The sequence below is a fragment of the Toxoplasma gondii genome, chromosome XII, assembly GCF_000006565.2.
Source record: "Toxoplasma gondii ME49 chromosome XII, whole genome shotgun sequence".
NCBI classification, from domain to species: domain Eukaryota; phylum Apicomplexa; class Conoidasida; order Eucoccidiorida; family Sarcocystidae; genus Toxoplasma; species Toxoplasma gondii.
This window is the reverse complement of record NC_031480.1, coordinates 3,421,563-3,434,087: the sequence shown is the minus strand read 5'-3', so window position 1 is coordinate 3,434,087 and position 12,525 is coordinate 3,421,563. Positions and strand designations below refer to the sequence as shown.

The window sequence follows — 12,525 nt, the reverse complement described above, 5'->3', positions numbered from 1 at the left end:
CTGTCTTTAGTAAGATTGAACTTGACACGCAAACAACGGGGTTCTTCCGACTACACTGCTACTCACCGATGAAAATGTTCACCCACAAAAAAGCTAAGGTTTCGTAGTGTTCAAGCAAATGAATCTGAATCATTCAAAATAACACAACATATTAACGCATTAATATATTTATATTCAAAAATGTATGTTTATATATACATCTATATTGTATATGCGTAGAGAAATGTATATTTACAATTCTACGTCTCTCTTACTACATACATATATATATATATATATATATATCTGTTATCCTGCAGATGAACGTGTGGGAACACTGCTGGAGATCATGCTCAGTTTTGAAACCTGGCAGGGTGACGTGGAAACCACGCGAACCCAGTAGACGTTGGATCCAATAAGCAAAGCAGAAACCTTCAAGAAACGAACTAGGAGTCTACTCGTCTTGCAGAGTTTCAGGAGCCGCATACGCGGCAGGGAAATCGAAGTTCAGGAGACACTTTCTTCAGGACATAAACGGCTTCTTCGTGGGTGTGTTTAGATATGCATGTGACGGTGAACATGAGCACTGGCCAGATTTGAACAATGTCAGCCTCTAGTTTGACATGGTTTTACTCAGAAATGTCTTTTCTGAAAGAAACGAATGTCGGGTGAGGCGGAAGGTCCCGAAGATGGTGAAGCGCTGACGAACGGCTGCCAAGTTCCTCGAAATACGCTGCCCCCTCATTACCTGCATGAGTTTTTACGAAAAGATCTGCAGAGACATACAAGCGAATCTGCTTCTGGCTTCCAAACCCCTTGTCATGTAACCGTTGTCAATTTTATTCACCTTCGCGATACATCTACATACATACAAACTTATACAAATACATATATATATATATATTGTATAGATGTATGCGTGTACAGGTATGACTCTACACTTGAGGGTGTCTGTATATGTCTTTGAGTCCCCGTCCTCGCGCATCGAGCTGTGAGGCATGCTTCTTCTTACAAAGACGGCAGTTCAGCGACATCCATGTCTTCTTCCCAGGAGTCGCTACCGCAGTGCGCCAATCGTCTTTCTACCTCTGTTCATGTCTCTTTTTCCTAGATCTGCTTCCCCAGGTCGTTAGGTTCAAGCGTTTCGAGTCCAGCCTCTGTGCACAATCCCCCCCCCTGGTTGCATGCAAAAGTAGCAAAGTTTCTTCTTCCCCCAGCAAGACGACCGACTCATGCCAGTCTTCCCCGGTTTTTTTATGTCTCTGCGGGATTTTCTTTGTCTTCAAAGCAGACCAGTCCCCCCCTAAGGTCCCGCAGCTACGCAACGCAGGCAGGTCCAGCTTCGCTCGATCTCTGGTCGAGGAGACACGAAAATGTGAACTTCTTCAATGATCGGTGTTTTCGCGTCGGACGACACAGAGGACCGGAACGGATCGCCGTAGACGGCACCAGATGCTGATTCTTTGCCTTCTGTCCACGAAGCCTGCAGGCCTTCTGGAAGGCTCGTCGTCTCGTTCGTTCGTCGCTCGCGAGAGGGAGAAGTCGCGTTGTCGCCTTCTCCTCTCTCTTGCTTGTGAGCGATTTGAATTGTCTCTCCAAGCACATCAATCCACGCGCATGTTCCAGTCTTGCTGGCCTCTGCCTCGCTTTCTCCGGATGCCCATTCGCTGTCTCCTGTCCTTTTCTGTCTCCCGGAGAAGCTTGTAGGCATCTGGAGAGCAGCTACAGCTTCCTCGAGTTCTTCAGGAGGCAGCGGAAAGAGTTTTTCCCAGTCTACTGTTCCTTGTTTGCTTCCGTTTCTTTCGCCTTCTGCCTTTGCCTCCTCAGCAGTTGCCCCTTCGGAGCATCCTTCGACTTCTCTCTCTCTCTCGAAGTCTGTTTGTCTCCTCCGCCTCCCTTCCTTCCTCGTTCGGCCTACCTGCTTGCGATGCCTGCGCTCTGCGCTCTCCTGCGTCTTCTCCAGCCTTTCCTCGCTCAGACGCCCACGAGTGTCTCCCAGAGCGTTGCCCATTCCTGCTCTTGTCTCCTCTCCTGTCATTCCTTTTCTTGTGTTCTTCCCCCGCGTCTCTCCCTCTTTCGTATCCGAACAACCTGTTGCAAGAGCTCGCTCGACAGCGGGGTGAAGGCCGCCGTGCTCAAAGAGCAAAAGAATTCCCCCCGGGCGAAGCACCCGAAGCAACGAGGAGACGACAGTGGCCGGCGACTTTACGCAGCAGAGCACGCGGTGACTGCATGCACAGAGGTGTGGCAAAAGTGACAAGAGCAGAGAGTTCATGTGGATCGGGAGAAATCCTCCTGAGAAATGAATTTTCCTAGGAGAACTATGCTAAAGAGGTGCGAATGCACAGAGAAATGCATGGATTTGAAATATGCGTTATCCGCAAAACTATATATAATGAAACGAATACTACAGATACTGGATTTTTTTAACTTTTCAAGAAAATAATGAGGGGCTGCACAAACGAATACAGTCACTTAGAGGGTATCTGCAGCAGATGAACCAGCTCCGCAGACTCAAGACAAACAAACTTTCAAAGACTCTCGTGTTCTCAATCAAACTTCAAACACAGGAGGGGGGAGGCTCTTCTTGAACTCCACTTGGAGAAGAGGCTCGAGACCTTTCTCGTAAACTGTCGTTCCTCACTGAACGAAAATGTTCACTAACAAGGCAGTAGCGCGCCGACATAAGAGACGCAACAGAGACACTGCGGAAGCTCGCCGATTTTCCACCACGTCTGTAGACCGGAAGCGAAGAAGCGAAACATATGAAGGAAAACAGGAAAGAGAATCTCACACCTGAGATTTCAGATGGGAGAGGACACGGATGTTTTACAGAGAGAAGGCAGACGGAGAAGGAACAAGACTCTGTGGACCGAAGACGACTGGAAAGCAGAAAAAACGACAAGACACTCGAGACACTGTTTGGAGCTCTTCGCTCTTGGTCCTCATCTCACCTTAAAACAGAGTCAAAGGAACTTCCGGGGAAGGGGAGATCATGCGCGTCCGATTCCTTTGGAGACAAGGAGAGAACACAAGAAAAAAAGAAACGCATGTTGTGTCTAGGCAAGACGCCTTTGGTGGAGTGACAGAAGACAGACCCGCTAAACAGAGAGCTTGAGTCTCGATGCTGCTCCAACTTGAGGAGACTTGTCTGTCTCTCCTTTTGGGGTTGCAAAACGAAGAGAAGACACATCGAAAAGCGAGAGAAGTCCAGTTTTGTGAGGCGGCTGATAAAAAGCAAACCCGAGCTGAGAACGAAGAAAACCGGAAAGACTCACCAGAAGATCGAGGAGAGGCAACGCAGGGCCGCTGCGATGGGACGGAGAAGAAAGCATCTCCACAGTTCTTCGAGCTTCATCGTGCAATCTCACATCAACGCCCGTGTAACTCGAACACCATTGTTTCCACCCTGGATTCCAAAGTCCACGAGCTCTCCCTGAGAAGGCAGAAACCACAAAACAGACAATAACCGTTCACCTCGAGACGTTCCCCAAAGGCAGAGGCCCTTTCCGCCACCCCCGGATGTCCTCTTTCAACAGGAAAAGACTCAGAGACAGGCGCGAGTCTGCGTAGCTTCTCAGTCCTTCGCCTGCAAGTCGGTAGAAAGTCACGTAAACACACGTATACAAATTGATGTCTAGAGAGATAGACACATACGGAAATATGCGAATAGATCAACATATGTACACACCGACGTTCGGAGAGATCTACCGTTTTTTCGTGAATGTATGTACATAAATAGATATATGGGTGGATATAAATATAAATGACTACGAATGTGTTCACACATACGGGTAAACATTTGCGCCGGAATAGGCCGGTAGTATTTTAGTATTTGGATAACGACACCGGAAACGTATGCCTATTTGCTTTCGACTTGGTTATCTAGACGACGGCTATGCAGCTCGAGCCAGGGGACAAGGAAACGAAAGCTGGCCAGAAACAAAAGAAAAAAGCCGGTGTCGAGGTGCGAAAGAGGCGACTTGCTCACCGACGCCGACTTCCAGAACGTCCCCGACCGCCGAGCGTCGATATAACTCCTCGCGCCATGCCTGAGGCAGAAAGTCCAAACAGATGAAAAACACTCTCCAAGAAGAAGGAGAAGAGACCCTGCTCGGGAAACAGAAGGAGACGACAAGAAGTTTTCGAGGCACATAGCCAAGACCATCGAAACGAAAGAAGAGACACTCGAGGCGAAACATCATCTTTCGACGCTCTCTGCCCAGCGATGAGACGCCAGGACATTCCTTCAGTTTCTGCCTTTCCCTACGTCTCCGTCCCTGTCGACGCCCTCCCATGCCGTCGCTCCTTCCAGCAGAACCTCCGCTGTCTTTTCTTCCTCAGTCTCCTCTTCTTCTCTACTCTGTTCCGCATTTGTGCTGGCGCCTCCCTTGCGCCTGTGCGCGGGGTTGATTCCTCCCTCAGCCCGACTCATTCACGTCCTCGCCATTTTGCCTCTCGACCTTGTCTCACACACCCTCTCAAGCTACCCCGATGTTCTTCCTTTGTTTTTCCACTTCCCCTCCTCTGTCCTCCTCTCTGAGAATCTTCCTCCTTGCCTGCTTCTATCCGGCTCTCTGCGTTTCTTGATTTCCTCCCCGGTTTCCCACCTCAACGATCTGCCGGAAAGCCGCAGACTCCCACAACTCGATCTCGCTGTCGTACAAAGCCGCAAGCGCTTCTTGGAGTTCTGGATCTTCTTCGCATTCTCCCTTGTCCCCTATTTCCTTTTCTGCCTTCGCATCCCCACTCGTGGAGAGAAACGCGCTGTCAGCTGCTCTCAGAAAGTCGAAAACGAGAGAAGCGTTTTCTCTCAGAGGGCGGCAGTCATGGACAATCACGCGACTCCCGGGTGTCACGTCACCCATGCCCTTCACTGTCAGTGGTTTGCCAAGCAGCATCTGTCGAGCTGTTTCTCGCCGAATCTCTGCCTCAGAGAGCGGAGAAAGAAAAGCCTCCACATCCTCACCAGAGGACGAAGAAGGAAGCAAAGGGGAAACATCAGAGGCGAGAGCAAGGGCAAGTTTAGAAACGGGAGAAGAGAGGGACGGAGGCGGCAGGGGCGCCTCGACAGCAGACGCAGGACCACCAGAGAGCTCCTTCTCTCTGTCGGGTCCCGATACAAGATCCTCTCTGCTCGCTACCTCAGAAGGCAGACGAAACGCGTGAGGATACGACGCAGGCAGCGGAGGCCGGCCATAGGGTGCAGACACAGAGGAAGATAAAGGAGAAAGAAAAGAAAGGGAAGAAGAGGAGGGCGAAAGATGAGGAGATGAGGGAGAAAGAGAAGGAGAAGAAGGCGAAGATGACGAAGGAGAAAAGCGAGATGACTCTTTCCACCAAACATTTCTGCGTTTTTCTTCTTGTCCTTCAGCCCATTGACGAAAGGCAAAGGCGAAGAGAAGGGAGGCGCTCGCGATGCTGGCAATCCGGAGTCGGAATTTTTCGCTGTCCCCCCTTCTTTGTGAGTTCTCTTGCTGTCCACTGTCATGTCTGCGCATCTTGCGCGAGTCTTCGAGTGGCGAAGAAAGCGGCCTGAGCACGCCTCCTTCCTCGACGTCCCTGCGTTCTCCGCCGAGAAAAGAGATAACCGGAGATGACGCCGGAGAGAGAGAAGAGTGAGAGATGAGCGTTCGACTTCCTCCCACTTCGCGTCCCTTCGCCGGTGTCCCCCTGTCTCTTCTGCGACATCCACTCGAAGAGAAATTGAAGAAAGGAACAAAGCAAGGAGATGCGAAAACGTGAAAGGAGGACACGGGAAAGAATGGAGCGACGAGGCAGTCACTGTGAGACGCCGCTGGGGAAACGACCGGAGATATCACAGTTGAAGAGGAGAGCGGAGAGACACCCGATGGGGCAGGCAGGCAGAGAGTGTGGCGCTTGCGGTCTCTGAGAACAAAGTCCGTTCCTTGAACTACCTGTCGTCCTACAGGCTGCACTCTCGTCGTCAGGGAGGATTGCTGTCCCATGAAGGTTCCGTGCAACACCTGGCGAGTCGCCGCTCTGCCCGCCTGAGAGGAGAGAGACAACTCAACTAAACACGGACAAAGGTTCCGCCACATTTTGTCCACCGTGGCGGCAATGCGCAGGAGGCAGGCGTTGGAATAGGGAGAAACTTCGGAGAGCAAGAGCGGCGATAAAGAAGAGCTGCCAGAGCCAAAGGGTGAGTGAACGTGACGAGGAGAAAAAAGAAGGGCAGGGGTAAGTTAACGGGTTTAAGGCAGTTAGAGGAAAGCGTGAGCAGCACGCCGGCGTAGGGGTTTCATCGGGGACGGACTCGCCAGCGAAACGCTGAAACGACTGCGGTCCCTCCGAGGAAAAGAGGGAAGCGTGAGGAGGCGCGGGCATATGCTTTGAAGAAAGACGCTACGGGCAAGCACAAGGGCGAGACATACACGGCCAGAACGACTAAGGTTGTTTGAGGGAAAAAATAACGTCAACACGTTGGCACGGCCCTATTTAGCTCCACAGATCAACAGAGCGACACCCAAACACCGCAATTACATGCAAGCTGGTGACTCTCTGAAGGCTGATCAGGAGATGCATCTCTCGATACACAAACATGCAAGTATTTCCCGATGAAAAACGAAAGTGGAGAACTGCGCTGCAGTCATTCACGTGTTTTAGAAAAAAGGAGCGAGCGCCCGATGTGCTGTGCGCCAGTCGCTCGACACGCCAGGGGTCTGTAATACGCCAGACAATTTGATTGAACGCTCTGCGGAAAGAGAAAATTCTCGGGGACTAGGACAAAACTTCGCAGCAATAGTTCATTACATAGGCCAACAGCATCCGAAAAAAGAGTCAAACCACTTCTCAGTGGACAAAATGCTCCAAAAAACCCTGCAGCACCAGCCAGCCGCTATTTTCGATACAAGGCGCTTGTTGCGCTGCTCCGCCACGAGTGAGGCACTTTCATCCGTCGCGAAGGCAAAAATTGAACACAGCAGACACTCGAAAATGACAAAGGGTCTTTCCGAATCTTTGATGAAACAAATCAGACCTCGTTACGTCGAAACGGTAAACATGCGACTGCACTGGGTGTGGCGAATACAGGGTGTACAGACGCTGGGTGTCGGATCGATGCGGGCACACTCTGTGCGACAGCGGAAACACAGATGCAATGGACTGTGAGTCTTTTATGTGGCATTTGTGTGCATTTCCAGTCTAACCAGAAGTCTTGAAGTTGCCTTTCACTCTCTGCCACCCCTGTTTTGCTCAAAATGTCAGTTAACTGTCACGTCTGGTCCCAAGAACGACATTGCGAGGCTCTTCCCCGACCCCATGTCGATAAACCTGTTAGCTGTCGAAATGCATTTTGATGTCAAATGTCCTCTTGCAGAAAAGACAGAGGCGACTCCTGCGTAGTCTCCCGCTGCAGGTCGCATAGTCGGAATATCTTGGCATTTCGCAGAGAACAAGCGCCACGAAATGGCATTCGCGTCTTGTGCATCTACACGTGTTTTGACGATTTGCGCAAGCGCTTCGCATCCGGGTGTGCTTGTCTTGGAGGACGCTGGCTTTCCGCACATGCTGTGTCTCGTGCGTTTTGCTCGTCCACAGTCGTCCAGAAAACATGATGAAACGCGTCTCAACACAGATGACAGAAAGGAAGACTTGAAAGCCCGATGGATCCTCTGATTATGTCTTCCTCCATTCACCAGTGGATCAGAAACGACCATTCGCGGTTAGCCTCGAGTATTTCCGTCTCTGCGTTGGCCCCACTTTTCACCGGCGGATCGTTGCTGCGCGCCCAGAGACCTGCTGCAGTTCAATCTGCGGCGCATCCGAAAAAGTCGCACGGAAGAGATGTTTCCAGCTCTGTTTCGTTCCTTTCAGACATTCTTTTCTCGTTTGCTGAGGAACAGCATCTTGCGCGCGAGTGATTGTCTTCAGGAACAACGGGACTTCTGCCCGCGCATCCCATCCCGCATCCGTGAAAAAGAAAAAGGAATTTCATTTTCGCGGACCCGATTCCACTCTACAGCCAAATATGAGCTGCGCGCTGCCTCGAATGAAGGAAGCGAGAGGTGAAGGACAACCTGACTCGACGAGCGATAGGGGGAAGTTCATCGGTTGCTCTAACAACAAGACAGCAGCTGTCTGCTTTCTGATGACGCTGGTGCAAGAAGACCACGGCATCTTCATATCTCTTGTGCCAAATTGAACTGACTTTCACTGGCGGTGAATGTAGCTCAAAAGCCGCTGTCATGATGGGTTCAGAGTGTGTGCGACGACAGGCTCTGTGTGCAGTGCTAGCTTTTCTCGTTGCCGCTTGCACAGTAGGTTTTTGCTGTGGTGTCCATGCCATTCAAAAGACGCTTCATGGAAAAGATGCCTTACACATCACGGCGTTTCTTTTTCCTCCGAAACATGCCTACCGGGGCAACACGATTCGGAGAGCCCCCGCTGACACCAGTTCATACACGCGCCGGCTGTCACCCACTTCCTCAGGTGCAACGTGGACGTCTATGAGGCAGGCGCCTACTGCGGACCTTGAAAGTTCGACAGAATTGTTTTTAAACCCGAAAAACGTCCACTCTCTCCTCAACTTCGCTTCTGCTTCTTCGCATTCCTACGCACATATCCCTTCGTTCGACGAAGAATACCAGTCTTCATCAATTTCCCGCCGCACTATCTCACCTGTTGCCACGGACCATTTCTCCGGAAAGCGTACTCATGAAGGAACTTTGCAAGGATCTTCCGACAGAGGGGGAGGCGAAGAAGCTAATCGAGATGAAAGGTTACGCGCGAGAGTGGAAAGACTGGTTCAGTCTGCTCCGGTGGTGCTGTTCATGAAGGGGACTCCAAAGGACCCCCGGTGCGGCTACAGCCGAGCCATCGTTGAAATCCTCCAGCTGGTAAGACACAAAAGATGTGTTCTTCTTCATCCATTAGAGTAGCACGGATCTTGACGTTCAACGCTCCGCCAGCCTAAATCCCGTAGACGAACACCAATTCACGTCTCGACCAACTTCGTGAGAGGTCTGACTTCTTTAACTTAATTTTCTCAGCAAGTGGTGTGCGCTGGGAGGCAGTGCATTGAATTTGTTGAACCCTTCCGACGAGTACGCTTGCCACTAGGCACAGAAGCCCCAACAAAGCAGCGGTTTCGTTCTGCATGGTTGATGGACCCGTTTGGTGGATATATTTCGAACTCGTGCTGTCGATTTACAGATAGGCTTGTTTGCTATGGTGAACGTGTCGATGGTTTGTCGTCTGTCTGATAGGCTGCAAGTGAAGAACCCAGTTTGTCAGGCTGCGATACGACAGACCCGTCGCCCTCAAGCAGTCTTCCAGAAGGTTTCTTCCGCGCTGTGGATGTCTGGGAAGACCTCGAGCTTCGAGAAGCTCTGAAGCGTTACACAAACTGGCCCACAGTTCCCCAGTTGTTTATTGAGCATCAGTTCGTCGGTGGCACAGACATTGCTGCCGAAATGTTTAGAGATCGCTCTCTGCACCAGGCACTCTCACGAGCAGGGAAAATGTTCGCCGACGGCGCACGAGACGCGCTGTAGCAGCGGAACAACATGCCGGCAGGAATGGCACAGGGAAAAGTGTGAAGTCCCCACGCTCTCACCAGTATTATGCTTTACGATGTGTTTGGCGTCGTAAACGCTTAGCTGCTGTTACTAGAAAACCGTTTTTACCGTGGTTACTTCACTAGAAAAGACATTCGTCCTATAGGTAAAGGGAGCTGCGCGCTGTGATACAACGTGTTCGTGCATCAGGATACAGGAAGCGGTAATCCTGGGGAATTCAGTTTGTGCGGACCAAAAACGAACTCCAGGTTTACATGACATGTCTGACTTCAACTTAGTGTCCCGCCAGGACTGACAGAAATGCAAAGGGGAAAGGACCTTTGGGCGTGCCAGGGACTCAACTGCCAGATTGATTTGAACCTCTCTCGGTTGAGGGCACAATTAGGAAAGGGGAGTGGTGGGGGGTATTTGCATGGTCTGTGTGTATTGCACGCCTCTGTCCAGGGACACAGCTGTAAAGCAAAATCAACTCTGGACTAAGTCTCTACCAGAACAAGTCCATTTTACGTTCTTTGAACATCCTCATTGTGGAAGGGTTGTCGGCGACTGCCCGAGCTTTTGCAGCCTGGCGTTCGTCAAGAATCCGCGACAGCCTGATCGCCTGAGCATTTAGTCCACAGATGATACAAGGAAGTGGCAGTCTGCCCCAAGAATCTGGACAGAGTCGAGCTGGCTACAGTCTGGATACTTTGCTCACCACTAGGGGTCTAGAATGGCTGAACACGCGCTCACGTTGCAGGGTACACTGCCACAGGGGCATTTGTGCTGATGAACGATTACCTGCCGCTATCTGCCAATAATCAAGCAGTCCTCACCAACAAGGGACGCCCCTGGAAATGGTCTCGGCTGTTGCTTCTGTTGCTTACCAGAGTTGCCATCTTTGTCGCCTCAGCTGGTTTCCCCTGGGTGAGCCGGGTTTGAGCATCTACATAGAACTTCTCAAGGGCTTGTTCTATCAGGTGCTCGTCTCGCTCTACCCAAGGTCGATGAAGAACCCAATCAAGCACCTGAGCTGCTGTCATGTCGGGCGAAGGGGAAGCAAGAGGCATTCCCTGCGTCAGTCCACTGGCACCGTCTTTGGCTGGTAGGATGCCTAATCCTGCTACAGTTTTCTCTTTGGCGACTGATCCTACACTTGGGGAAGGAACCGTGCCTGTTGTGCTAGAGACCACACCGCCAGCTGCCTTGCGGGCAAGGCAGCCCCGATTTCCACCTGCACTGTGACCACCTTCGGATGAGGTTTCACTTGCAGTCTTCCCTGCTTTCCCTCGGGTGCCCCCGGCGCTGTGATTGCCTCGCCCCTGCGAACCAAAATGAGAAGTCGGAACCAAGTGTCCTGCTGCTGCAACGTCCGCTTGAGTCTGTGCCTGGGCTGCTGCGACTGTTTTTTCGTGTTCCTCTTTGAGCTGCACGGCATCTTTGATGAGTCGAACAGGAACTTTTCCGATGCCCGCACAGTCGTTCTCGACGAATTCCGCGAGAGGCTGAAGGAACTCAAGGGGTATGGTGTACGTGAAATCATTCGGCGGCCGTCGTTCTTGGAAAGGTGCCCACTGTTTCAGAAGGCCCATACAGGCAGCTCGAACCTCCTCGGTTTCCCAAGCTTCCAGAGGAGAAACGTCCTTGCCGCATGCTGCCTCGCCGGGAAAGCCAGCAGTGTCAGTTCCTTTGGTTGAGTTCCCGACAGAAGAGGCACAGCAAAAAGAGAACGAGGCATTACATGCACCAACGTAGGTACGCTGCCCGTGACTCGTGTTTGCACGACGCGGGTTTTGGAAAACAAGGTTCCTCTGTGGAACATAAGCTGGTCCCATGACAGGATTAACATGCTCCGTACTGCAGACAACACTTGCGCTAGAGAGGCCTTGCATGTGTGGAGTGTTTTCTTTGAAAGTCTCGTTTCGAAGCGCTCGTATCGCCGGTGGATGCGGAGACGGACAAAGGACTTTGTCGGCAAGCAGCAGAGATTCCCTGTCGCGCATATCACTCTTCGGCCGGGCACAAAGAATACGTGCTTTTTGCAGCACGTCGCAGTCGAGGGCCGAAAACCCAGACAGTTGCCGCGAACGAGAGATGCACTGAATAGTGAAGAAAACGAAAGACACAAAGCAGTCCAAATGAGCTATCCTGGAAACAAGTAACCCACCGTTGTTCTTCCTATAAAACACCATGGCCTAATACTAGGCCGCTGGTAGAAAAATGGACTCACTATTGAAATATATCGTGCCATACTTTGTAGAGGCCTTAGATCCACCGTCTGCTGTGGAATCGCTGTCATTGTCTGTACTTCGTTTGTGAATAACGCGAAGAACTGTCGCAGCGAAGGTCGGGTCCAAGCATTGCAAATAATCTATCACCTATGGGGGGATGCAGGCAGTAGATGTTTCTCATGAAAGACTAGTCGATCCATCATACCGCTCACCTTTGGCGACGACACGTGAGAGTAATCTGCGACGTGATGCCCATTGCCTGGTTCCTTGTCGGGTGTCGTCGATACCGCTGTTGCTGAAGGGGATCTTGACGAGCAGGCAGATTGAAGACAACTTTTCGATCGTTCCGTCCTCGTATGCAGAGTCAAGAAATAGTGGTTACGTGGCCCTGACGACGACCTTCCAGAGAAACCAACATGAGGCATAGAACGAGTAGATCGCGAAGAGCAACCAAGGGAAGCCACCGACTGATTGTGCGCTTCGCAGGAAGAGGACATCTGCTTTTCGGTGTCCGTGACTTTTTGGTGGTCTAGAACCTCAATCGCTGGTAGTCGTGAAATTATGCGTGCCCTGAAACGATACAGTTCAACATTGTCAGTGTCCCGCTTGACGCTTCGCTTTGCCGATGGCCGTGTTGGGCAGTACAGAAGCAGTGCTTTGGCCGAGTCGGTGGCTCCGTTGATCACACTAATATCACGCGCGTGTGTGATCCTCTACAGCTCCAGTCTTTTTCCGGCGACAATGCCGCGGCATACCAACAAGAAGAAACAGAATATCAAACAGATTTGATTGACGTG

The 12,525-nt window shown here is 51.2% G+C and overlaps 3 protein-coding genes across 3 annotated transcripts; 1 reads left to right on the top strand and 2 right to left on the bottom strand.

Moving 5' to 3' along the window:
• Nucleotides 1-403: 403 nt before the first annotated feature.
• On the bottom strand, nucleotides 404-7,096 carry TGME49_247590 (methyltransferase domain-containing protein). Its single transcript, XM_002367085.2, has 5 exons — nucleotides 4,590-7,096; nucleotides 3,971-4,031; nucleotides 3,258-3,415; nucleotides 2,934-2,989; nucleotides 404-2,207 (listed from the first exon to the last, which is right to left on the bottom strand). Exons 1-5 carry the CDS (start codon nucleotides 6,039-6,041, stop codon nucleotides 1,283-1,285), a joined length of 2,652 nt encoding a protein of 883 aa, XP_002367126.2. The 5' UTR covers nucleotides 6,042-7,096; the 3' UTR covers nucleotides 404-1,282.
• Nucleotides 7,097-7,592: 496 nt separating this feature from the next.
• TGME49_247580 (glutaredoxin domain-containing protein) lies at nucleotides 7,593-10,003 on the top strand. The gene is made up of 2 exons (XM_002367084.2): nucleotides 7,593-8,837; nucleotides 9,207-10,003. Exons 1-2 carry the CDS (start codon nucleotides 8,187-8,189, stop codon nucleotides 9,492-9,494), a joined length of 939 nt encoding a protein of 312 aa, XP_002367125.2. The 5' UTR covers nucleotides 7,593-8,186; the 3' UTR covers nucleotides 9,495-10,003.
• On the bottom strand, nucleotides 9,606-12,446 carry TGME49_247570 (hypothetical protein). The gene is made up of 3 exons (XM_018780828.1): nucleotides 11,941-12,446; nucleotides 10,385-11,596; nucleotides 9,606-10,119 (listed from the first exon to the last, which is right to left on the bottom strand). The coding sequence occupies exons 1-3, from the start codon at nucleotides 12,223-12,225 to the stop codon at nucleotides 10,003-10,005; spliced, it is 1,614 nt and encodes a 537-aa protein (XP_018634966.1). The 5' UTR covers nucleotides 12,226-12,446; the 3' UTR covers nucleotides 9,606-10,002.
• Between the last annotated feature and the right edge of the window lie 79 nt (nucleotides 12,447-12,525).

Bases quoted from the DNA above. Each gene is read 5' to 3' on its own strand.
- TGME49_247570 (XM_018780828.1), bottom strand. From the start codon at position 12,225: ATGTCCTCTTCCTGCGAAGCGCACAATCAGTCGGTGGCTTCCCTTGGT. The intron at 11,597-11,940 runs GTGAGCGGTATG...TTCACTATTCAG, and splicing joins CTCACGTGTCGTCGCCAAAG to TGCATCTCTCGTTCGCGGCA. The intron at 10,120-10,384 runs GTAAGCAACAGA...CTAAATGCTCAG, and splicing joins CGACAAAGATGGCAACTCTG to GCGATCAGGCTGTCGCGGAT.
- TGME49_247580 (XM_002367084.2), top strand. From the start codon at position 8,187: ATGATGGGTTCAGAGTGTGTGCGACGACAGGCTCTGTGTGCAGTGCTA. The intron at 8,838-9,206 runs GTAAGACACAAA...TCTGTCTGATAG, and splicing joins TCGTTGAAATCCTCCAGCTG to GCTGCAAGTGAAGAACCCAG.
- TGME49_247590 (XM_002367085.2), bottom strand. From the start codon at position 6,041: ATGTGGCGGAACCTTTGTCCGTGTTTAGTTGAGTTGTCTCTCTCCTCT. The intron at 4,032-4,589 runs GTGGGAAACCGG...TTTCTGCCTCAG, and splicing joins CTTTCCGGCAGATCGTTGAG to GCATGGCGCGAGGAGTTATA. The intron at 3,416-3,970 runs GTGAGCAAGTCG...CTGCCTTCTCAG, and splicing joins CGTTCTGGAAGTCGGCGTCG to GGAGAGCTCGTGGACTTTGG.